The 22,370-nt window shown below is 47.1% G+C and overlaps 10 protein-coding genes; 6 read left to right on the top strand and 4 right to left on the bottom strand.

The window, feature by feature from the left end:
• Positions 1-962: 962 nt before the first annotated feature.
• GSBLH_T00003920001 (uncharacterized protein) lies at positions 963-1,947 on the top strand (the record flags this gene model as incomplete). XM_013042747.1 has 4 exons in its annotated part: positions 963-1,082; positions 1,116-1,204; positions 1,234-1,454; positions 1,486-1,947. 4 exons carry the CDS (start codon positions 963-965, stop codon positions 1,887-1,889), a joined length of 834 nt encoding a protein of 277 aa, XP_012898201.1. The 3' UTR covers positions 1,890-1,947.
• Positions 1,948-3,078: 1,131 nt separating this feature from the next.
• GSBLH_T00003919001 (uncharacterized protein) lies at positions 3,079-4,024 on the top strand (the record flags this gene model as incomplete). XM_013042746.1 has 4 exons in its annotated part: positions 3,079-3,163; positions 3,196-3,625; positions 3,660-3,788; positions 3,819-4,024. The coding sequence occupies 4 exons, from the start codon at positions 3,079-3,081 to the stop codon at positions 3,997-3,999; spliced, it is 825 nt and encodes a 274-aa protein (XP_012898200.1). The 3' UTR covers positions 4,000-4,024.
• A 2,268-nt stretch (positions 4,025-6,292) lies between these two features.
• GSBLH_T00006739001 (uncharacterized protein) lies at positions 6,293-7,460 on the top strand (the record flags this gene model as incomplete). Its single annotated transcript, XM_013042745.1, has 4 exons — positions 6,293-6,408; positions 6,438-6,762; positions 6,822-7,082; positions 7,161-7,460. The coding sequence occupies 4 exons, from the start codon at positions 6,293-6,295 to the stop codon at positions 7,458-7,460; spliced, it is 1,002 nt and encodes a 333-aa protein (XP_012898199.1).
• A 1,027-nt stretch (positions 7,461-8,487) lies between these two features.
• Positions 8,488-9,119, top strand: GSBLH_T00003917001 (uncharacterized protein; the record flags this gene model as incomplete). XM_013042744.1 has 1 exon in its annotated part: positions 8,488-9,119. One exon carries the CDS (start codon positions 8,488-8,490, stop codon positions 9,088-9,090), a length of 603 nt encoding a protein of 200 aa, XP_012898198.1. The 3' UTR covers positions 9,091-9,119.
• A 593-nt stretch (positions 9,120-9,712) lies between these two features.
• On the top strand, positions 9,713-12,526 carry GSBLH_T00006738001 (uncharacterized protein; the record flags this gene model as incomplete). Its single annotated transcript, XM_013042743.1, has 9 exons — positions 9,713-10,376; positions 10,405-11,270; positions 11,314-11,353; positions 11,378-11,620; positions 11,652-11,724; positions 11,761-11,846; positions 11,883-11,951; positions 11,981-12,443; positions 12,499-12,526. The coding sequence occupies 9 exons, from the start codon at positions 9,713-9,715 to the stop codon at positions 12,524-12,526; spliced, it is 2,532 nt and encodes an 843-aa protein (XP_012898197.1).
• Positions 12,527-13,602: 1,076 nt separating this feature from the next.
• On the bottom strand, positions 13,603-15,518 carry GSBLH_T00003916001 (uncharacterized protein; the record flags this gene model as incomplete). XM_013042742.1 has 1 exon in its annotated part: positions 13,603-15,518. The coding sequence occupies one exon, from the start codon at positions 15,516-15,518 to the stop codon at positions 13,635-13,637; it is 1,884 nt and encodes a 627-aa protein (XP_012898196.1). The 3' UTR covers positions 13,603-13,634.
• A 730-nt stretch (positions 15,519-16,248) lies between these two features.
• On the top strand, positions 16,249-17,805 carry GSBLH_T00003915001 (uncharacterized protein; the record flags this gene model as incomplete). The annotated part of the gene is made up of 1 exon (XM_013042741.1): positions 16,249-17,805. One exon carries the CDS (start codon positions 16,249-16,251, stop codon positions 17,803-17,805), a length of 1,557 nt encoding a protein of 518 aa, XP_012898195.1.
• A 979-nt stretch (positions 17,806-18,784) lies between these two features.
• GSBLH_T00007169001 (uncharacterized protein) lies at positions 18,785-19,217 on the bottom strand (the record flags this gene model as incomplete). Its single annotated transcript, XM_013042740.1, is given in 4 exon segments — positions 18,785-18,864; positions 18,895-19,075; positions 19,106-19,191; positions 19,205-19,217. The coding sequence occupies 4 exon segments, from the start codon at positions 19,215-19,217 to the stop codon at positions 18,785-18,787; spliced, it is 360 nt and encodes a 119-aa protein (XP_012898194.1).
• A 343-nt stretch (positions 19,218-19,560) lies between these two features.
• Positions 19,561-19,996, bottom strand: GSBLH_T00003914001 (uncharacterized protein; the record flags this gene model as incomplete). Its single annotated transcript, XM_013042739.1, has 2 exons — positions 19,561-19,653; positions 19,688-19,996. 2 exons carry the CDS (start codon positions 19,994-19,996, stop codon positions 19,561-19,563), a joined length of 402 nt encoding a protein of 133 aa, XP_012898193.1.
• Positions 19,997-20,021: 25 nt separating this feature from the next.
• Positions 20,022-21,895, bottom strand: GSBLH_T00003913001 (uncharacterized protein; the record flags this gene model as incomplete). XM_013042738.1 has 6 exons in its annotated part: positions 21,793-21,895; positions 21,655-21,759; positions 21,517-21,624; positions 20,469-21,484; positions 20,279-20,432; positions 20,022-20,246 (listed from the first exon to the last, which is right to left on the bottom strand). Exons 1-6 carry the CDS (start codon positions 21,844-21,846, stop codon positions 20,022-20,024), a joined length of 1,662 nt encoding a protein of 553 aa, XP_012898192.1. The 5' UTR covers positions 21,847-21,895.
• Positions 21,896-22,370: the final 475 nt, after the last annotated feature.

The following is a 22,370-nucleotide window of genomic DNA, read 5'->3' as shown; positions in this document are numbered from 1 at the left end:
TCAATTCCATATCCGTTGCGATTCATTTCTTCGTCAAATCCACCCCGATAAATAACAACCTCCCTATTTTCTTCAGATTCATCTTCACTGTCACCTCTACTACATCGGATTGACATTACCAGTCCTGTTTGGGTGTTTTCGATTACTTTTCTCTCTACACTCCCGAAGACAGAGTTCCAGCTTTCTTTTCGCAATGCTTTTCCATTCTCATAGTTCGTAACGTCGCCGATTCGCGTGCCATTCTTCACCGTCCATGCAAGACTCAAGATTCCGCGATTGAACAATTGGCAACGACCCTCAATCTTCCCATCTTTCATTTCGCTTAACAAATATTCATTGGAATGATCTCCCTGAAATAGTTGTATTTCGTAAGTGCGATTTTCTACATTTATTGTCCGTTTTTCGCCACTTATGTAGTCAGAGAGAAGGTACCCTGAATCTGGTATACTATCGATCAAATCTAGCTCATTACTTTCATGGTAGTAGCATACTTTTGGACTTCTGTACCATTCTATTATTTTAAGAAATATGCCAACTCTGTTTCCCTTTTTGCTTTTTGTTCGATGGCCTTTACAAACAATTGTTTATTTGCTAAATATGTTTTTCGTTCCTTTCCTAGTAGTTTCTTTGGTTTCCTGTCTCTTCTGAAGGTTTATGATTTCCATATCTCTCAATTGTTTTTTTGGAAATGCTCTTTCTTGCACCCGATTTCGCTACGAATTTCTCTTAGAAAATTAACTATTGTCACTTTTACTTAGGACACCGCTAATTCCGATTTGGTCCTTATCAAGCATCTAGAATCGCTGCTTTCAAAAGAGTAATTTAATAATAATGTGTACGAAATACTGTGAAAAGCAAATCGATACGATACTACCATAATTTTGGAATTGCAAAAAACAAATGGTTATTATCTAGGCTTGGAGCTTATAGTACTACTCTTCTGAGGTATCCAGTGTTTGATTATGCTTGCCAGAACTACTCGCCTCTTTTCGAATGGACTCATTCGTGCTGGTGCTTGCCTTTCTCCTTTTCAGGCATCTTGCTTTTCTACTGATATGAAGATTAACGCGCAGCAGCACCATGTATGGGGTTCTATATTTTGGTTATTTTTGTAGCCATCCTATAAGCTGTTTGATGTTTTCCGTTACACTCCGAACAAGGACCGAAAGCCTCATATGGAGAGATATGCTGTTGATGTGAGTGAGTATGGATTGGGACGCTCTTTTATTGTAGTTGTGGTACCATGGTGCTGGATGCCCTTTTCCAGATCAAGAACCAGATTGACCCTACCTTTTCTTTTAGAAGATCGTGCCGTGAGGGTATTTGCGGTTCGTGTGCCATGAACATCAACGGTGAGAATGGTCTTGCCTGCCTTACCAAGATCACTCCCGGTTCCGACACCATGACGGTGCGTCCTCTCCCCCACATGTTCGTCATCAAGGATCTCATCCCCGGTACGCCCTCCCTCTCCCTCCTAACGCTCAGATATGACGAACTTCTACGAGCAGTACGCTTCGATCAAGCCGTGGCTGCAGAAGAAGTCGGCTGTGAGCACGGACTACAAGGTGGAGAACCTGCAGTCGCACGAGGATCGTCTGCTTCTGGACGGTCTGTACGAGTGCATTCTCTGCGCCTGCTGCTCGACGTCGTGCCCGTCGTACTGGTGGCACGGCGATAAGTATCTGGGCCCGTCGATTCTGCAGCAAGCGTACCGATGGATCGCCGATTCGCGTGATGAGATGACGGAGGAGAGACTGAAGAGTCTGGACGATACGTACAAGCTGTATCGATGCCATGCGATTATGAACTGCACGCATGCTTGCCCCAAGAATCTCAATCCGGGAAGATCGATCCACAAGCTGAAGAAGGCAATCCACCATATGCATTAATGGAGGGGGAGGAAGAAGGAAGTTGAATGGAGTTGAAATGAAATTACAATGATAAGAAGAGGTGTTTGTTGGAAATTGATGCATGTGTGAACAAGAGAAGGATTTGCGGATTGGTTTGGTGTGATAGACAAATGAATGATGAGTCAATAGGGAAGCGAAACATGGCTGGTTCTCGACTTTACATGCTACACCTTCATGGATAGGTCTTTCCATTCTCCATTTCAGCTTATTTCCTATTTTTTTTCGATTCATCTGCTCGTTAGCTGTCCAAATAGCAACATTCTGTTTCCCTTGATTCACCTCCTATTTCTATCTTCCTCTCTCTCTCACTCTGACACCACTACAAATCAAAATCCACTCATTACTCCATTCAAAACCATGCGTGTTCAACAAACATCAACTTGGTTTAGAGCCAAAACTGACTTTGCTATGTTACATGTGGTCGCTTTGACACAAAGTCAAGAGACACGTAGCTGTTCTCTTGACAACTCTTCATTCGCCACTCATTCTCATCCATTACATCCTTCACTACAGAACGATAGAATATCTGCTCAGAACTAGCTTTTACATGGCATCACATTACAAAATTACTTTGTTAATTGAAGAAGAAACGACGAATTATCCTGGTCATATCGGCTTTGCGCTGTCTTTGAAATAAGTTGAGATCGATCGAGAAACGATCGCAATAATAGCAGTAACAACGATGGATTATGCGTAAGCTGAGCCACTTTCATTCCCAGAGAATAAAACACTGGACACTTGCTACGAATATTCACGGCAGTCGGCTCAGCCCAAACTTGAGATCTATTATTAACCACGAAGCACTCGATCTACAAAAACTTGGATGAAAACTCCTTGGGCTCCACGAGCTCCAGTGTCCCGTCGCGAATCAATGGAAGGACCAACCAACCCGGAAGCTCCAACTCGGTGTTGGCGGGAATAACTCCATCCTCCTTGCATTCACGGAATTGCTTTGCATGGGGAATAGGCACCACTGTCTTCACCTTCAAAAGTACATCTTCCTCGAGAATGTTGTCAATCGAATAGTAGTCATAATCTGGATCATACAGGGGTTCTCTTCCCTCTCCGTCCTCCGTTTCTTGAGTCGTACGATCAGACATTTTTGGGTGGCAATTTCCACCCGCGGGAATAGCGACATTCATCAGGACTTTCTATTTGGCTAGATTCAATGTTTGTGCTCCGCTCCCTTTCACAGAAGACAGCCCCGCTGGCAGTCAATGGGCTGAAAACGATGTTGAGAAGAACTACTCCCGGTTTGCTACAGTTTGCGCATTTTGATGTCTAGCGATGCAGCAGATTGCGCCCGTGGTGTACACCAAGGAGCAGCGTCCTGTGCCCGAGGATTACCGTGTCCCCGATTACATGGAGAAGATCTATACTTGGTGCTATGTGAAGCCCAAGAACGTGAAGATGCTGGACCGCCAGTTGGTCGTCCAAGCCATTCTGTTTGGTTACTTCCAACCTCTGGCCAACATGGTTTGCGAGGAGCTGAAGCCCGGCCAGAAGCTTTTGCAATGCGGTAGCACCTACGGCAAGCTCGTTGCCACGGTGTCGAAGAAACTCGGTCCCACGGGTACCTACAACTGCTGCGATATCATGCCGATCCAGGTGGCGTCGTGCAACCGCAAAATGTCGCAGTATCCTTGCAACGGAGGTTGCATCTTGGAAGATGCCGCCACGCACCATCCCGAGGAAGACAAAGCCTACGACGCTGCGTACAGACATCCACACTCACGATCTAACGCGTAGACTGTCGTTCCTTCTGCTGCACGAAGTCCCTGATGACACGAAGTACAAGGTGATCAATCGAATCATGATGTCCGTGCCCGTGGGCGGAAAGGCCATCTTCATTGAGTACCACAAGCCTGCTTGGTACAGGTAGAAGCGATATGGCGTGTTTATGGATAGTCCGTGGAGATACATGATGCCCATTGTGTATTGGCTGCTGGAGCCGCTGGCGTTCCCCGTGTGGCATCACCAGATTACCGAGCTGGGAGATCCGGAGCTGGTGAAGAAGTTCAAGTGGCGAAAGGAATTGCGATTCATGGGTCTGTACCAGAAACTGGTGGGAGTGCGTGTTGAGGACTAAGCGTACGTTTAGTGTGTTGTTTGTTCATTTGTTTGTTCGTTGGAATCAAGTTTTGGAGGAGCTTTGGCACATTACCTTTATCTTTGTATCTTTGACGGGCGGTCGTTTGAAGATGGAGAATTATCATCTTCTCCCCAGCGAGATTGATTTGGAAAACCGCTTAAAGAAAGAGTTGAAAATTGTGGAGAGTACAGAGGATCCAGAGATTACCTACAGGCAGTATCTGTACGTCAATGCGTTTAAGAGCGATTTCCCTGGAGTTTCTGTGTATCAAGACGGAGAGAAATGGAAACTCCATATGGAGTATATTACGTATATAGATGGTTTATCCGGCGCTTTGAACAGTGTTTTGGATATACTAAACAAGCTTCTTCAGACTAACTATCCTTTGGCTGATTTAGGAAGACAGTATCTGGATTTGTTGTCGGAGGATGTTTGCTTTTTGTTTGCATGTTGCTTAGGTTCTAGGAACTGCACTGTTTTCCTAGTTGTGCACCTCCTGCTGCTCTTATTCGCAACCAAAATTACTATTCTCTGATTGGTCTTCCAGATGCTATAGACCACTGCAAAAACAAAGTGAAAGCAGATCTGTCAGAGATTTGTTTCAATACCGTTTGTCTCTCTCGAGAAGTCTACAACTTTACGCAACAACAAAGTTCCTTTGACCACTGTTGTCGATTATTCCAACGGGTATTTCAGAGTTACTGTCGGGTCCTGCAAAGAAGTTCGTTCCCAGCAATTTTGGAATACACTGTACCCCTTTGTTTCCTTTGTTGTTATTGTTTTGTAGCACCCCTTCTCTGTTTTAAATGGGAATCGAATCATTTTCACAACCAGGCATTCCGTCTTTTTGGAAAATGACTGCATGAAGTATCTTTTGGATGATAAAAAGAAGAGCTACAAGAATAAGAAGAACAACCTGAAGAAGATGGGAAAAGGAAATGTGATTGTCCTTGTAACGAAAGCGGATCTGGAGGCGTGGGATCTCGATCCAGAGTTTCTCGCGAGCGATGAAAACAAACCGATCGTAGACAGCGATGCTTTGATCGTGAATAAGTCATTGACCAATCCTTATTTGTTAAATGTGTTTGTTCATTCGGTGGATCAGAGTCGATGGCGCGTGATTCAAGAGCCTGCTTTTTATTCGCAGCTCCGAAAGCGCTTCTCCATCATGCAAGGATCCTATTTGTTCATTTGCCCAACTTCTCCATCCATTGAATCGGTAATCCACGCTTCTTTCTTTCGATTCATTCCATAGGACTTTTTCGAACCTTTCATTTCCATGTTCCGTCAAGCTCCGCGATTGACGGCCACGATCCTCATTCCCTCTTTCTCCAACTACGTGCCCAATCTCGACGTGATTGAGCCCACTTTTCAGAAATTCCTTGCCTTTACCGCCGAGTTAAGCGAGCGAGACTGCTGGGTTTACCTCAGCTGCCCGAAAGCACAGCAATCCGCTGTGATCAACGCGTTCTCCACATTCGCCGTATTGTTCGCATTTCGTTCTCACGCGCAGAAACGTTCTTTCCAATACAGCACAACGTGTCTTTATGTATTAGCCCCCAAATCAACCTTCCTCGAAAATCGAAATCGCATTTTAGAGCTGACCACCAATCTAGACGAACTCGAACCAGCGATCATTTACTCTCTCAATACTCTGCAATTCTCCATTGTCGACTGGAACATTCTCGCAATTTGCTTCGCACTACGCAATGCCGCCGAAGAGGGAGCCTCTCCCTTCTCGCGCGACAAGCATCGCCACGCTTTAACCCTCACCAGGCTCGTGAAAATGCATCCCCACTTCGCCTGTCTCCAAGAAGTCGACAAGTTCTCGCAGTTCTGGCGAGCGAAGCTCACTCTCTGCGGCTACAAATTCCTCTACGGACGCCGCGCGCCTCGGAGAGACGGGCTCTGCATCATTTACAGCGACGCCTACACGTGCGAGCGCAGCTTCGAGGTGTCGTACAACGAACTGATGAAAGAAAACGACAAACTGGCGAAAGACCTGATCGGGAAGCTGAGCGATCAATTCAACGACGTCTTCGAACCCGACGAAGCGCTGAAGCAGCGCGCGCAGATCGTCCAGGACGTCGAAATCCCGTCGCCACGCAAGTTCGAAGAGAAAACGAACTATTTGTGCCAGAACAAATCGGCGCTGATCGGGATTTTCCGCCATCGCGAGAGTTTGCGCTGCGATTCGCGCTGAGTTGTAGCGGGAAAGCGATTGATCGTCGCCACGTCGCACATTCATTGGGACCCCCAGCTGCCCCAGGTGAAGCTCTTCCAGGCGATGATGCTGATGAGTGCGATTCGGGCTGTGCGCGAGAAATACGGGGATTTGCCGCTCTTTGTGACGATGGACTCCAATTCGAAACCGCATTCCAAGGTGTACAATTATTTCCGATTCCTGTGTGTTTTTTTGTGCTTGTTAAGGGTAGAAACCCGTACATTCAGCTACGAAGCGCATACGATGACTATTACTGTCATGATGAGCCGTTGTTCACGAACTACACTTATAAATTCATCGGCTGCATCGACTATATTTTCTATGACCCTGCACATGTAGAACTGCGGAGTGTGCTCGACTTGCCTAAGAACCAGCAAATGAGAGGCGTGAAGGCCCTCCCTAACGATTCCTGTCCATCGGATCACGTTCCACTCCTCATGGTTGCTGATTTGCTGGAGGAGCAAAGAGTGTGTGAAAGAGTGTCTCCAACTCCCAAGAGTTGCCGTCCTACGCTAACTCAACCCTATTTTCAGAGAGTATATATTTGAATTGTTTGTTAAACACTGTGTGTTATTTTAGCATGTTTTTTTTGTAGTTATCGTCTTTGAGTATGGGAACCTCTCATGACAAGAAGAAAGGTCACTGCTGCCTTATGACAACGAATATTATACTTCTTGTACTTTCCTTGGTCATCATTACATTTGTGTTAATTGCCCTACAGAAGCAGAGCCTCCCTGAGTTGCGATTTGTTTATATCGTTAGTTTTTTGTTCGCTCTGTTTCTTTCGATCATGGCCATTCTTGGCTTTGGAGCTCTTTGCAAGGGATGCTGGGTCTACTTTTATTTCGTGTTGTGCGTAATCTGTTGCATTGGCTTCATTTTTCTTTGTATTGTATTACTCATCGTATTTGTTTTGCTGCTGCCTTATGACTAGAATTTCAACTCTCTCTTAAATACGAATTATATTATCGATAAGTTTGGTAGAATGATTAACTCAACGTTTGTGCAACCTCACTGGGACGACATCCAAGAGGTAATAGGGTGCTGTGGATGGAACGGTACCATGCAACTGAATCCGACCTGCCAGGAACCTGATTGTACAGTTGTTATTCCTGCCGATAAGCAAATCTCTCTAATCATCTGGGAGGTTGTTTCTTTGCTAATGGCAATTCTTTTTCTCTCCCTTTCGTGTTGTACCGCTGTGAGAATGTCTCGCTTTCATTACTATTATTAATAATATGAATCGGATGTTTGATAACAAAAACGAAAAACGACCATTTGGTATTTCTCCGGATCACTCTTAAAAGCGAGAGCAGCTTCTACAAATAGAGGCGGTCTTCATCAAATATACATACCCTCATTCAGCGGGTCTTCCACATTGGGTTGTTGGAGTAGGTATTGAAGAGAACATGCGATCTGTGTAAAATCGATGGCTGGAGACCAGTCTTCACGCAGAATATTCAAACATACGTGACCCTCCTGGTCAATGTTAGGATGGAATATCTGTCAACACTCACTCGAATAAACTAGAGCTCACTTCTGTCACTAAACGGCATTTTGGAGGTGTATATGGATAGTAATCACTTCGAGAAAGTTCGAAAGTAAACCTTCACATATAGACTTTAATAACAATTGCCTTACTCCTGATTTGAATAATACCCCTCTTGGGGAGTCACTTTTAAAAAAACGCAAGACATATCGTTACAATCTGGCAATTCTATCTCGACTCCGCAGTTTTCATCAAAATCTAGAATATCTGTAAGTAATCGAGGTCAATGTGTCTTAACCGTGTTTCCATCGACTTTCGCTGTATTTCGTATTATAGATGTCTGTGGCAGTATCAACGTGCTGTTGGACCAGCGATCGGATATGAATCATAAAAAAGAATGAGCTTGGTGAAATAAAGTATACTAGCTTTATATGCTTCATACGTCCTTCTATAGCGTTATGCTACTGGTATCGATGCTTTGAGCAAACACGAAGATGACAACAAAGTCTTTCAAAAACATGTTTCAGATCTCTTCGTTGCGGTGTCATAATTGCCTAAATCTCAAAACGAAGTGCAACAAGAGTAGATGAAACGTATACTTCGAATTACTTCATAACAATACTCGACTGTGCCAGCCGAATATTTATTTAGGGGATTTCAATACTACTCATATTCCGCCGTGAAACGGATTTACGACTCAAAACATATATAATTTTTTTAAATTATAGTTATATAAAGAATGTCCAAAGATAAAGCTGAAGGAAAAGCATGCATGAACTTTATGAACGGTGTCCTGATCGTTTTGGGACTTGTCGTTCTTGGTTTTACCGTATATCTCAACAAGGTTGATAATATCCCCCCAGTGCTCAGCAGTCTGAGTGTTTTAATGGGAGTTGGTTACCTGATTGGAGGATTGTTGGTGGTGTTCGGTATTATTGGAATTTGCGCTTCGTATGGAGGCTGCCTTCTTTATTTGTACAGTATTCTGATTACTATCCTGAGCATTATCTGTGTGGTTGCTACGGTTGCCATTATTGTGGTCACTGTCGGCATGAAGCTGAAGGAGAGCGGAAACTCCTCCATTATCGACAAGGTTGACAATTTCACAATGAGCTATGTTACTAATGAGGCCAACGCGGAGAGTTGGAAGAATATGCAGAATGCTCTGAAGTGCTGCGGATACACGGGTCTTGAAGAGACTGGAGAAACTTGCACAGCTGATCCTAAGGGTCCAGATTGCAGAGAGTTCATCTTCGAGCAGCTCGAAAAGTACTGCTTGGCTGCCACGATCGTTATTCTCATTGTTACGATCTTTGTAATTATTATTAACTGTGCCAGCTGTGCTAGATGCAAGAGTGATTGCAAGAATCAGTAATCACAGGTAGAGAGACTTGTATGATTGTGTATTTGTTTGTTGAAAAGAGGTTGTTGGTAGTTTGTTTGAGGAATGAAGTCGGCCATATACATAATATTGTTTTTTCACAACGATGTCAGGTGGGAAAGTGCGTCCAGGAAGAGGACTTGTCAAGATCTTAGCATTACCGTTGTTTTGTATGTTGGTAATGCTTGTAGTTGTAATCAGTTTGAATTGGAAGTATTTGTCTTCGGACATGATTTCTGGAACCAATGGGAATTCGTTCTATCGAGATGACAGGATAAAACCGATTCTTTCTTCTGTAATGTCATCTCTTCAGTCAATTCCTACATCATCCCCGTCATTTTTTCTTCGTAAGGATGGGAAAGATAATTCGGTGCTCACAGCAGTCCAGTCTCCTGTAAATGTGAAAAACTCTGTGGAACTTGGAAAACTGCCAGAATCTATGAGTGTACTCAATAGCCAACACTCCGTAGGGTTGGCTGGTTCTATGGATTCTGTTCGTGGTGTATATTCCGTGACTGGTGTAAGCGGTGTAAATAGTGCAGGCGGTGCAGGCAGTGCAGGCGGTGCAGAAAGTGTCAACTGTATAAATAATGTATGCGGTGCAAACGAGCCAAGTATGAGCAATCCAGATCTCGGAGACAACGATCTCAACGATGTCAACGAGAACGCAATGAACAGTCTGAACGATATCGATTCCGCCTCGGACTCAGACTCGGATTCGAACTCGGACTTTTCTGGATCCAACGCATCCAACTCGCAGCCTGATCGTTCCATTTCTTCCTCTGCATCAGGCCACGACGAGTTCGACGCGGTTCTCGACTCCATGAGCCAGCAAATGCAGTCCTCCTCCTCCTCCTCCGATCAATCCCTCCCCGAAACCGAATCTTCCAACTGCCAGAACACGCCTCTCGCCGAAAGCGTTTCGAAATCGAGTCTTTTTCGCTTAACCGATTTCGACTGCAGCGAATCCAACGAGGGCTGGGAGCAAGCGATCCCTCCGCCCGCCACAAACTCAACGCGAGCCAAGCGACTCTGGCTGAAGCGTCGCAACCTTCTCTTAGAATTCGCAGACCACCAGAACAACTTCGATCTCAGCGACCCCAACAGCAAATACATCGTCTTCTGGCCGATATTCGCGGGGATCGGGAACAATCTCGCGGTCTTCGCGGAAGTAATGCTGATCGCGATGCGCTCCAACCGCAAGTTTTTAGTGTACGACTGGGACACGCTGCGTAGCTACTTCTACCTGCCGTTCCAATTCGAGGTGATCACCGAGAAAGGTACGCGCACCGCCCTTCTTTTCTGTAGTCTGGGAGCGCGACCCCGACACGTTAATCGTCGAAAAGACCAACCAATGTCCGTTTAGCCCGGTCGACGCGTGTCACGGCAAGGTCGATGCGAAGTTCATCGTCATGCGGTCGACCTGCCTCACCGTGCAGCAGCTCATCAAAGAGCGCAGCGATAAATCCTGGATCACCGATCGCGGAATCATGGCCAAAACGCTCGTAGCCCCGCAGGAAATGGTCCATCACGTGCTCCGCTTCCTCTACCGCGAGGCCATGACGCCTCGGCCCTGGGTGCAGGCGCAGATCGCTTCGTTCCAAGCGCGCGTGCAGTGGGAGAGCCATTATGTGATCGGGATCCACGTCCGAACCGGCGGAATGGGCCATGAAGGCACGCGCTGGGGCCGCTTTTTGAACGAAAAAGACGTGGCTGTGTTCAAGGCGTACGCGTCGTCGCTCACGAACTCGTTCCAGAACGGAGCGGCGCAGGGAATGAATCTGCGACGCGCGGATCCGAACGAACGCGATCGCATTGAGGTGAAAATGAAGGCGAAGCTACCGGTGCTGTGGTATGTGGTGTCGGATCAGGACGCGCAGAAGGACGCGTGGAAGGAGGAGTTCGGGGAGATGGTGGCGTTTACGCAGTGTGAAATGAAGCATACGAATAAAGGAAGGCAGAAGAAGGCTGATCCGGGGTTCACGTGTGCGCTCTTGGAGAATTATCTGCTGAGTCTGGCGGACACGATGGTGTTGACGACGCGGTCTACTTATGGCTATCTCGCAAGACATCGCACCAACGTCCCGTTCGTGACCGTGGATTTGGGGGATTATCAGAAGTGGGCGAAGATGACCCGGGCGCAGAAGGAGGTGGTGCCGCTGTCGACCTGGACGGTAGATGACCTGTAACCGTGATGTGTGGAGTGTTTGTTCACAGACTTTTTTGGGGATGTGGATTTTGGAGGATTTGAGCTCTCGTAGTAATGGAGAATGGGTTCTAGCGGGTAGAAAAGAAGTATATGCTCTTTTGCGGGAAATGGACGATTGGGCGTGGTTCCTGTTTGAAATGTTTGTTTTGGGTTATCAAATAGCGTCGACAATCCGTATCTCCCAAAGCGCGATTTCCCGCCAGCATATCTGTCTGGAAGTCGACAATCATTATGACGCATCCGAGCCGTCCTCAGTAATGAAGTTAAGCATTCAAGACATGAATACAAAGCATGGGTCGAAATGGAATCAAATCCGTTAGTGCTTTTTGAATTTCATTGATTGTAGCATTTAAATCAATCACTCTTACGAAAGCGGACGAGTGCGGGGTTCTCTCTCTTACGAGTTCGTATAGTTTTCAGTACGTTTCTTGTTCATTGTGTGTTGTAACGAGCAGAATATCATGGGAGCCGTTTGTAATCTGCTTTTCACGTGTTCCTGCGCCGCAACGTAAGACACTCCAAGCGAAGTGCAAGCAGCTCGGTATTTCCTCATTTTGTTTGTTCCTTATTTTTTTAGGAGCCCATTATCTCAAATCCTATCAACCAAAGGAAGTTCAGTACTTGATCGTCGAGGACGCTTTCGAAAGTACACAAACGTTTCGACATTTACACTAGTCACTGGCAAACTACTCCAAGCCCTCATCGACTGCGCGTTTATCGTCACTCCGACCTTCATCGATGCGCTCCTTCCTATCTCGAACTCATCTTCTTCTACTTGTCTGCTTCTTCTTCTTCCAAATCCTCTTCATTTCGCTCCCAAACAATCCACCTTCCCTATCGACACATCGCCCCTTCCCAAACGCGCGTCTCTCTTCCATTCTTTCACTTTTCATTTCCTTTCCACGTCCAGTCCCTACATCGAAATCGTTCGGTCCGCTCAAGGCGCCGTTCATCTCGAAGAAGCGAGTTTTCCGGCGTCTTCCGATTCGTTTTTCGTGGTTTTTAAGGAGGTGGAGAACTCGTCGGAGTCGGTTTTGACGGACACGCAGACGGTGATGATGAGCCGATCGCTGGCTGAAGACGTGCTGGAATGGGTGCAGAAGGGGTGGATGCCGCTGGAAGAGCAGGAAGTGATGAAGTGCGTGCTGCATCCGATGGAGTTTGAGCGGATTGTGGAGATGAGTCGAAAGAAGAGAGAGAAGGAAAGGGAAAAAGCGATGAAGGAAATGAAGGGAGCGATGGAAATGGATTCAGAGAAATCGACGAGGAGTTTGGAAGGAGTGGAACAAGTGAATGAAAATGGGGAGAGTGGAATGAATGATGGAATGAATCAACAATTGAATGATGGAATGAATCAACAATTGAATGATGGAATGAATCAACAATTGAATCAACAATTGAATCATGAAATGACTCACGAAATGAATTATGAAGCAATGAATCAATCTCATAATTCACATCGTGAATCATTTCACCATTCGAACCGTGAAGCGATTCAGCACGAATCTCTCTTTCATTCCTCTCAACGATCCTCCAAATCAACCACGAATTCCTCCCTTGTTTCGGGTGCTGCATCGATGGCTTCTGCTCCAGCCATTTCGATCGCCGTCAAACGGCCAGGACCAGTAAAGAGCGAAGAGGACGTGGAGGACTTCTTCAATGCTTTGGATTCGGGGTCGCAAATGGCCGTCGAATCGCAGTACGTGCATCAATCGAAGCGGACAATGGAGAGACGTGAAGAAAGCGAATTGCACAAATTGGATGCGTTGGATGCGAAGGAGGAAATGGATTTGATGGACGAAGTGGATCGAATGGAGATGGAAATCGAAGAGGAAAAACTCCGCGAGAGCCAGGTATCTCAATCCAAAACAGACTCAACCAGCCAGTTCTCGAGCCAAACCCATGTCGAAACGCACACTCCCTTCTCGCAGCCTTCGCTGAAACCAGTTGCCGATTTCCCATCAGCAAGCACTTCAGTGAACCAAAACGATACCAATACTCATAACAATATGAACGACAATATTACACTTACGAAAAAGAAATCCACATTCGCTTCGCCTTCGCCCTCCTCCACAGAACAGCGTCCCTTCGCCTCCGCGCCTCGCGAATCCTCGCAGTCCAGCGAGGCGGGAAGGTCGTCCAACACGATAAAATTGCTTGACATGGAGGGAAGTCCCGAGTCTCCCATTCTGCAACCCAAGGGAAAGCGCTTCATAAAACACGCTGTAAAGAAAAGCAGCCATGTTATTTCTCTCACGCCCTATCATCAGTCTTCTTCTGTTTGTCACAAACACTTCCATAAAACAACAACTCAACTCTTCTTTCTGTCTTACCAGAAATTACCTCCAAAGAACGGAGAGAACGACATCGGGGTCGACCTTCGATACGGATCTTCGTACGCATCGAACGGACTTCGCGAATAGCCAGAGTATCGCGGGTAATATCTTCCATACCCGTCATCCTCGGCATCCCATCGTCTCTGCGGTCGAGACGGCGCTCGCTTCGTCTCTTCCTGCTTGATGGTATACGTCACCTGCATCACGCTTTCATCGTCATAGTACAGCACTTTCGGCGCCTGCGACAAATCCACTTTGATATCCGGCAATTGAATCACCGTCGTGAACGGCACGTATTTAAACGACGGTCTCATGCCGTAGAGCACACCGTAATAGCCCTGCGGCCGCGTCTCCTGCACGATTCGATAGCCCTGAATGATGAGTTTGGGCGTCGGCGATGCGGGTTTGGTGACGCAGTGAAGCGAAGATTTGTCGAAATCCACGTTTACCAAGATCAAATTCAGCTTGTTGCCCTGACGAAGCCATTGATATTTCGGCATGTAATCGCCTTGAATCTCGTCCACTTCGTCCACTTCCGGCGTCGCTTCTTCTTCTTCTTCCATCGATGAAGATTCGCTTTCGCTCGATTCCACTTCCATCGCTTCCGCTTCCTCCGCTTTCCGACGCGCTTCTTCCGCCTGCTTCGCCGCTTCTTCGGCTCGTTTCGCCGCTTCTTCGGCCTTGTGTCGCGCCTCTTCGGCTTGCAAACGCGCCTCTTCGGTCGCTTTTCGCTTCTCTTCGGCTCTGCGTCGCGCTTCAATTCGCTTCTGCTCGCGTTTTTTACGCTCTTCTTCCTCCTCCAATTCACGCTTCTTTCTCTCTTCTTCCTCCAATTCACGCTTCTTTCTCTCTTCCTCCGCGAGTTTTTGTTGTCTCTTTCTCTCTTCTTCTTCTTCTTCCAATTCGCGTTGATGCTGCATTTCCATTTCCTTCTTCTTCCTCTCTTCTTCTTCTTTTTCTTGTTGTTCTTTCAGCTTTCTCTTCTCCTCTTCCTCCTCTTCCATTTTTCTTCTTCGCTCTTCCTCCTCTTTCTCTCGCTGCTCTCTTTCTTCCTCTTCCATTTTTCTTCTTTGCTCTTCTTCTCGCTCCTGTTGCTCCTGTTGCTCCTGCTCTTCTCGTCTTCGTTCTCGTTGTCTTTGCAGTTTTCGCTGCTTTTTCTCGCGGTTGTGCTTTCGACGTGCCGCTGCGGAGCTGCTCGCGTTCGATACTTCGCTCGAAACGCCTCGACTCCCCATCGAGTTCTGTTTCTGCAGCTTGTCGAACTCTTCAGGAGACATCACCGGGATCAAATGGACCGACTTCTGGCGCTGAAGAGATGGCTGCTTCTGAACGGTCGGACGCGGCTCATCGGCTTCCTGTTCCACATCGGAAGCAGGCACGGGAGAAGTGGGAAGCTCCACTTCAGGTTGAGGTGAAGGCTGGGCAAGAAGAGCCTGGTAGCGCGGCTGTGCTACACAAGAACGGTAAAATACAGAAAGTGCGACAGCCTTTTCATGAAGCTTAGTGACAGCCTCTTGCAGGAAAAGCACTCTCTTGACTTGATCTTTACGGCGTGCACGGATGTCATCATTTCCGTTGCTCATAATACCATCCAGGTTCAGTAATTCCCGTGTTAGATTTTCATTCAACATACCACAGTCATACTCATAGGTGCTGTAGTTAAGGCGGATAGAATATAAGAAATCGTCTTTCAAAGCAATTGATTTCCAATAGGCAATGACAGCCTGCATCAATAGCTTTTCTCTCTTTGCTTGGAGACGTTCCATCGTCCACTCATACTTTGAGACAGATTGGTTCACCTTTTCGATTTGCGCAATCGCCTTGTCATAATCTTCCTTACTCATTGGTAACTGTTCTTCGCTTATATCATCGGACATAGTTCCCGTTATTTTTTAAAAAGATATTATTGGGTATGTTTAGAACGCCCTCGAACGTTCCAGAAGAATCGATTGTACAGCGAGTGTGATGGATCCGCGGATTGCTAAATAAGAGTATGGGAACATCAGCGCAAGCTTCAACCAGTTCACTGGAAGATGACACTTTTTTTGCTAAAGCGCCCACATTAAAACACTCCCTTTATTTTTGAGATGCAGACATCTATTACTGCTCACGATTCGATTCAGTCTAGATTGGTTATGCATTACCTAAGGAAAGCTCCTTCTAAGATTAGGGATCGATAGACTGACCGAAAGATAAATCACGGAGAGAATTTCACACGTTTCAGAAACAAACGGTTTGGCTGGCATTTTCACATATTTTACAGGAATTCAATGCTCTTCAAAGTTCTCGTTGCGTTGTTTCTGTGCTCGATCGCTAGTGCTGGTCTTTTTTCAAGCCAGAAGAACTCTTTCAAGGTTGGTGATTTAATCAACCTAAAGGTCAACGGACTCTCTTCTTCGAAGACCCACATTCCGTACGAGTACTACTACTTGCCGTTTCCCAAGGTATGGCGTGTTTGTTCTGTTCGTAATTTCGGTAGCCAAAGGAAACGATGCACAAGGCATCTTCACTGGGCGAGCTGATCATGGCGAACCATATCGAGAATTCCTTGTATGATGTACGTTTTAAGGAAAACTCTACATGTGGACGGTTATGTATTTTAAATGAATGGTAGGTGTGGCCATTGGCGAAATGGACTACGATGAGAAGCAGGTCAAGAAATTCATCGAGTTTATTGATAATGAGTATCTGGCGGAGATCCTGGTGGATAACCTCCCCGGTATCATGAACATCCGCACTACCGACGGTTCCGTGTACTACGAGCACGGCTATCCCGTGGGAGGCATTCTCGTTCAGTACGGGAACAACACTTCGATGGGCTACGCGCTCAACAACCACCTTGACTTCAAGATCTTCTACAACGACGAATCCGCGGAGCTCAGCAGCATAGTCGGCTTCGAGATCGCTCCGCGGAGCATTCGCTACTCCTCGCTGAACGAAGTTCCCTCCGCCTGCCAGCAAGAAAAGATCCCGTCGATGAGCATCCAGGGCAAGGGCGCGCAGCCCGGTCCCCACGGCGTACAGCTCTTTTGTTACTCGTCTAACACGCAGGAAGTGCACGTGATCTTCAGCTATTCGGTGCAGTGGCTGCCGTCGACCACCGAGTGGTCGCACCGCTTCGACCGGTACAGCAACAGCCAGTTCATCGAAGAGACGCGTCGCATCCACTGGTTCAGCATTCTGAACTCGCTGCTGGTGCTGCTCTTCCTCAGCGGCATGGTCGCGTTCATCGTCGTCCGCACCGTCTTCCAGGACTTCGCTCGCTACAACCGCGTAGGCCTTCTTTTGCCGTCCTCACGGCCAGCTGCCCACCGACGAGAGCGAGGACCTGGACATCGAGGACAGCGGCTGGAAGATGGTCCACGCCGACTGCTTCCGCCCTCCCGAGCACGGCACGCTCCTCCTCGCCGTGCTGCTCGGCAGCGGCGCGCAGCTGCTCGGCATGGCGCTCGGCAGCGTGCTGCTCGCGCTCGCGGGCATGGTCACTCCCGAGAACCGCGGCGTCGCGCTCAACCTCCTCCTCGCGCTCTACGTGCTCATGAGCTTCCTCAACGGCCGCGTCTCCCTCTTCTTCTACCGCAGCTGGGGCGGCGTCCACTTCAAGCGCGCCATCCTCCTCGCCGGCACGCTCCTCCCCACCGTCGTCTTCGGCATCTACGGGCTGCAGAACGCGCTCTCCGCCGCCTACCACTCCACCACCGCCGTCTCCTTCCTCTCCATCCTCAAGCTCGTCGCCATCTGGCTCTGTCTCTCCTTCCCTCTCGTCGTCCTCGGCGCGCTCAGCGCGCTGCGCAGACCCGTCTACGAGCCTCCCGTCGCCACCAGCGCGATCCCGCGCGAGATCCCGCCGCAGCCCTGGTACATCCGCAAGCTGCCGCTGATCCTGGTGGGCGGCCTGGTGCCCTTCGGCGTGATCTTCGTGGAGCTGTACTTCTTCCTGTCCTCCGTGTGGATGGGCTACGGGTACTATCTCTTCGGGTTCCTCTTCGCCGTGCTGCTGATCCTGCTGGTGACCACGAGCGAGATCAGCATCGTGCTGACCTACTCGCTGCTCTGCGCAGAGAACTACCACTGGTGGTGGATGAGCTTCTTGGCGCCCGCGTCGTCCGGTGTCTACGCGCTCGCGTTCTCTGTCTACTATCTCGTGGTGGCGTTCAACCTTGATAACGTCCTCGTGGTCGTCGAGAGCGTGGGCTATCTGCTCATTTTGTCTGTGGTTTTCTCCTTGTTGACCGGATGTGTGGGATTCTTTGCTTCCTTCCTCTTCGTAAACGCTCTCTTTGGAAGTGTTAAGGTAGATTCCCGTGTTTGTTCAAACTAACATTGCATTGGTATTGCTGACGGAGGATCATGTCTTCCTCGCTGCGCCACACGCGGAAGTTCTCGCCGATTCCAGACTGGCCGCGCTGCCGTTGTCGCTTCAGCTTCTCCTTGAACTTTTCGTGACCTTCCCGCTTCACTACACGTCGATTCATTCGCTCCCATCACACACTTTTGTAGAAATCGTCAAAGAGACTGCGTTCCATTCGGACACGCTCGAGACGCTCCTGTTCGTTCTTGATCTCCTCTTCTGTACGTCTCTTCGCAGCTTCTTCGCGTTCGCGTGCCTCGCGTTCCAACTGCTCTTCGCGCTAGTCTCTCATTTTGAGAAAATTTGTGTATACCGTCTCTTCCTTCCCAGTCGCGATTCTTTTGGAAGGCGGATTCTTGTTGAAAAACTTGATTGCACTTGCCTTCTCCTAGATCTCACTTTGCCTCGACGATTCTACAGATTTACGAGTCATTAAATATTCTGGTTTATCTGTATTTTCAAAAGCATCTGTAAACGACGGAATTACAGGTTTCTTTGGATTTGCTTCTGCCGATTTGGTTTCCTCTTGTTTCTCCTTTTTCTCCTACCAATCATCCATTCCTTTCAACCCATGCCTCTGTATTGTGTTGGACCTCGTCACTCAACTGCTCCGATTCACTCGACGAGTCCTCCGAAGATTCGCTGTAAGGAACGAGAGAAAGCATTCTCTCACACAAACAATGTGATGCAACAAACAAGAACAGGAGCAAGCATGCAACGCAGCATGATTATTATTAGTTCGGTTAATTACAAGCAGCAGAAGAAGTGATGACACGCGCTGATAGCCAAGGATTACAGAGAAAAGGAGTTCGACATGATGGAGGCAACAAAGAAAATTGACGTCGAAACAATGATTCCCTTCGATTCCTCCGCTATGAATAAGTGAAATCCAGTGATTCTACATCGGATGAACTCGCTAAGCTTTGAAATGGGCACAATTACGGTTGAGATGCTCTCATCTTCTTCCAGTTGCTGATGGGGACTCTTGTTGGCCATTTCGTCCACGTCGATTTCAACAATGAAAAGTCGTTGCTGTTCATTGCTTTTCCAAGGGTCCGAGTAGTACGGAATATCGAATTGGCACTACAGAAAAACGTTCAGTGAAGTACATACTTCCGACAGCTTGCCAATAAATCCAGTTTCCTCCTGCAATTCACGAAGTGCAGCGTCCTCGGGGTTTTCATCCTTGTCAACCAGTCCTACAAATAGAACGATATGAGTACATGCAAACCAGCAGGTAAACTCAACACATAGGACTCGAGAGCAGGTCGATAACAACGAACAAGTAGAATATGTGGCTCTGTGTATACAGATCCTCTCACAATAGGCAAAATAAGGGTTCCTAATCCTAAGACAAAGAAATGGCGGAAAACCGTCGATCATCTGGTTTTTCGTGGTTCTTCGCACGCATTCGTATTTCTACCTCTTATTATAGCGTATCTCGCCCACAGAAAGCTCGCCGGTAGAGGGCAGTTTGTATGTCAATTCTCCAAACTGTAGAAACCTCCCGGTATACTTCCAGTCCACGGAGCGGTCTTCTGAATCGTCTAAAGAGTCTTGATAGGGTTTCATTCACAAACAGAAAATAAAATATCCTGAATTCTTTGTTTGATATATGTTACGATCCGTTTTATTTCTTCCTTTTCGAGACGACTTTCGAGCTACAAATCAAAACGAAACGAAGAAGATCCAAACATCTTTATAAATCGACTGCTCGGTACGATCATCCCAAGTTACAAAGTCACGATCCAGCAAGTTTCTCCAAACCATTACAAATGAATTGAGAATCAGTGGTTTGCGACTTCCTTTCCAATGATAATCCACCAAATCACACTCTGGCAAGGAATCAGTTTCCACTTTGGAAGATTCTGTCTCATTTGTATCCAATGGTTGAGATAATCGCTTCCGAGCAACAATCGATGCATTTGAGCGTTCTGACCGATTCTTGTGATCATGCTTTGTTTTTCTGTATAGGAATGATTTATTTTGGTTCGGACTCCCCATTTCCGAGGAGGAAAGAGATATCGTATCATCTGCGAGTACAATGAAGAAAGCTGTAAAAAGAAAGGATTATAAGGATATAGAAGCCATCATCTAGAGAATCGAAAAACAGATTATCCTTCTTTTTGCTGCGTCTTCGATAATGCGTTCGACTGGTAGTGGGGTCATACTGAACTTCTCCCGTTAAGTAATCACGGAATTGTTCTTCCATCTCCAAACTCTTCGAGAAGTTGATCTTCTCGGCAAATGAATACTACGGAGTACTGCATACGGCTGGATACTTACTTCTTCTTCCTTTTTCATCGGATATAGCTGCCCTCCCTTGGAAATGGTGAGATTCAACGTTTGAGCCTCCTCTGATTTTACCCCCAGATCGGGATGCAGGAGATAGTCTCGAAAGAACAAGAGTTCGAGTGGCTCGGCCATCTCCAAAATTAAACTCTATGTCCAAACAAACAGCAAGTACTATATAAACAATTTATCGGATCTCTTCCTTCTCGGAGGAAGAGCAGGACACGGAAAAGGAAGCTGAATATTCTTTCTTGTCAGAAATGCATAGATGGGCGGTATGTACTGCAACGGAATTGTCTGAATCCACGCCACGATTTTCTCAAACTGATTACCCCTGATAAAACTCAAAAGCAGCGGGAAGTCGGGCGGAAAGAAGAGCATCTGCACAGAATGCTGGTCGACGAGCTGAATCATTCCATACACGTGCTCGTCCTCGCCAAACAAAAACGGCACTTCCTTCTTCTCCTTCATCTCCTTCACCGCCCGCATGAGCAGGTCCAGAACTCGACTGGTGGATTCGACGACCTGATTCGGATCGACTGTGATCGAATCGACCGGAAGCTTGCTCTCCGCGAGCGCTTTCTCCATGGATTCTTTCTCGTTGTACGCCACGCCGCGAAGCTGGAACGCAGGGAACACGCTCTGCTTGTCGCGCTGCTCGGGGTAGCAATAAAAGAGAGGCGATTCGGGAGGACTGGCGTAGAACTGATCGAGGAGTTGGCTGCGCGAAGCCTTCGGATCGAGCGAAGTGTCTATGAGCGGAACGACGATCGCGAGGAAATCGATGCGTTGCTGCTGGACGAACGAGGGGTTCAGCTGGATTTGGATGGAGGGGTACAAGGGAGCGAGCAAGCGGCGCGCCAGGGAGTCGGGGTCGGGGGAGGGGACGAGGAATTGCCGGATGCTCAGCTGGAGAACGGAGGCGGGCGACACTTCGATCACTTGGCTGTTTGTGCTGGTGCAGAGGTAGTGCAGGAAGGTGTCTTTGAGATCCGGATGGGTGGCGGTAGGGGGGGTGTTCGTGTTCGTGTTGGCGTTGCTGGGGTAATAGACGGGAGAATTGATGATGAAGGCTGTGAAGCGGGTATCCCAACGAAAGAGATGGGTGATTTGCTCGGGTCCTTTGAACTTTAAAGAAAGCGGCGATGCGTAAAGAACATATTGTACAGGAATAGAAAGCTGGCGAATACGGCCTCTTCCCTAGAAGTGAGTTCACAAAAAAAAAGAAATACGTAGGTATCGCATTCTTCAGATTGCAGAAACTCATTCATCGTCTCTACAGCATTGGTTATCAAATTCGGGTAATTTGTAACATCCACTGCTTCAATCTTCAATATTAGCTAGATAGGACGATAAGGATAGATGGATACTTTGGTTGCCTCCTCTTTGGTATAGAGTTTAACCTTCCTCTGCATCTTTCCAGTGAACAAGGCAATCATACACTGATCGGGGCATAAATTAACTAATGTGATAGCCTTTGAACGTTAGCATGTTCATTCATAAAATACAGAATTCTTAGCTACAGTGATGATGGATTGCCTTGAAGCTGTCAACTGATTCATATGACCAGATGTATCAATAACGATACAAACAATCATTCTGATATCACCGAGACAGCAATAGAATTGTAAAGAAAAATGGCAACTATATTCTGCAGAATCAGGCTCACTGCATTTGAAAAATATGTGAACAATCCGAAATTGTTGGTATTCAAGGTTTCTAAAGTGTACCATAATAAAACAAAGAGGGTCAAAAAACGAACAAATAAGAGCCAAAGACACAAATAGGAGTACATCCCTTCATGCATCTTTTCACCAGGTAATAATAATAATACACCGTGCGACCCAACCGCCATCTCTCTGATTCTCTGGACACTATTCTGTCATTCGGTATTTACAGTATGGCTCTATAATAATAGTAGTTACTGTGAACTTCTCTTGTTTTCCTATCGACATAGAATGTTCCTGCGTGCGCCTATATATTGTTGATTTTTCTATACTCCATGATCCATACTTTCTGACAGAACCTATCATATACTGCATTGTTCCCGGATTGAGGAGTTCCAATTCTCTCGCAAATGATTGGT

This window comes from Blastocystis hominis, assembly GCF_000151665.1.
Source record: "Blastocystis hominis, Singapore isolate B (sub-type 7) whole genome shotgun sequence assembly, scaffold_5".
NCBI lineage: Eukaryota > Bigyra > Opalinata > Blastocystidae > Blastocystis > Blastocystis hominis.
The sequence above is the reverse complement of the archived record's forward strand: the minus strand, read 5'-3'. Positions and strand labels throughout refer to the sequence as shown.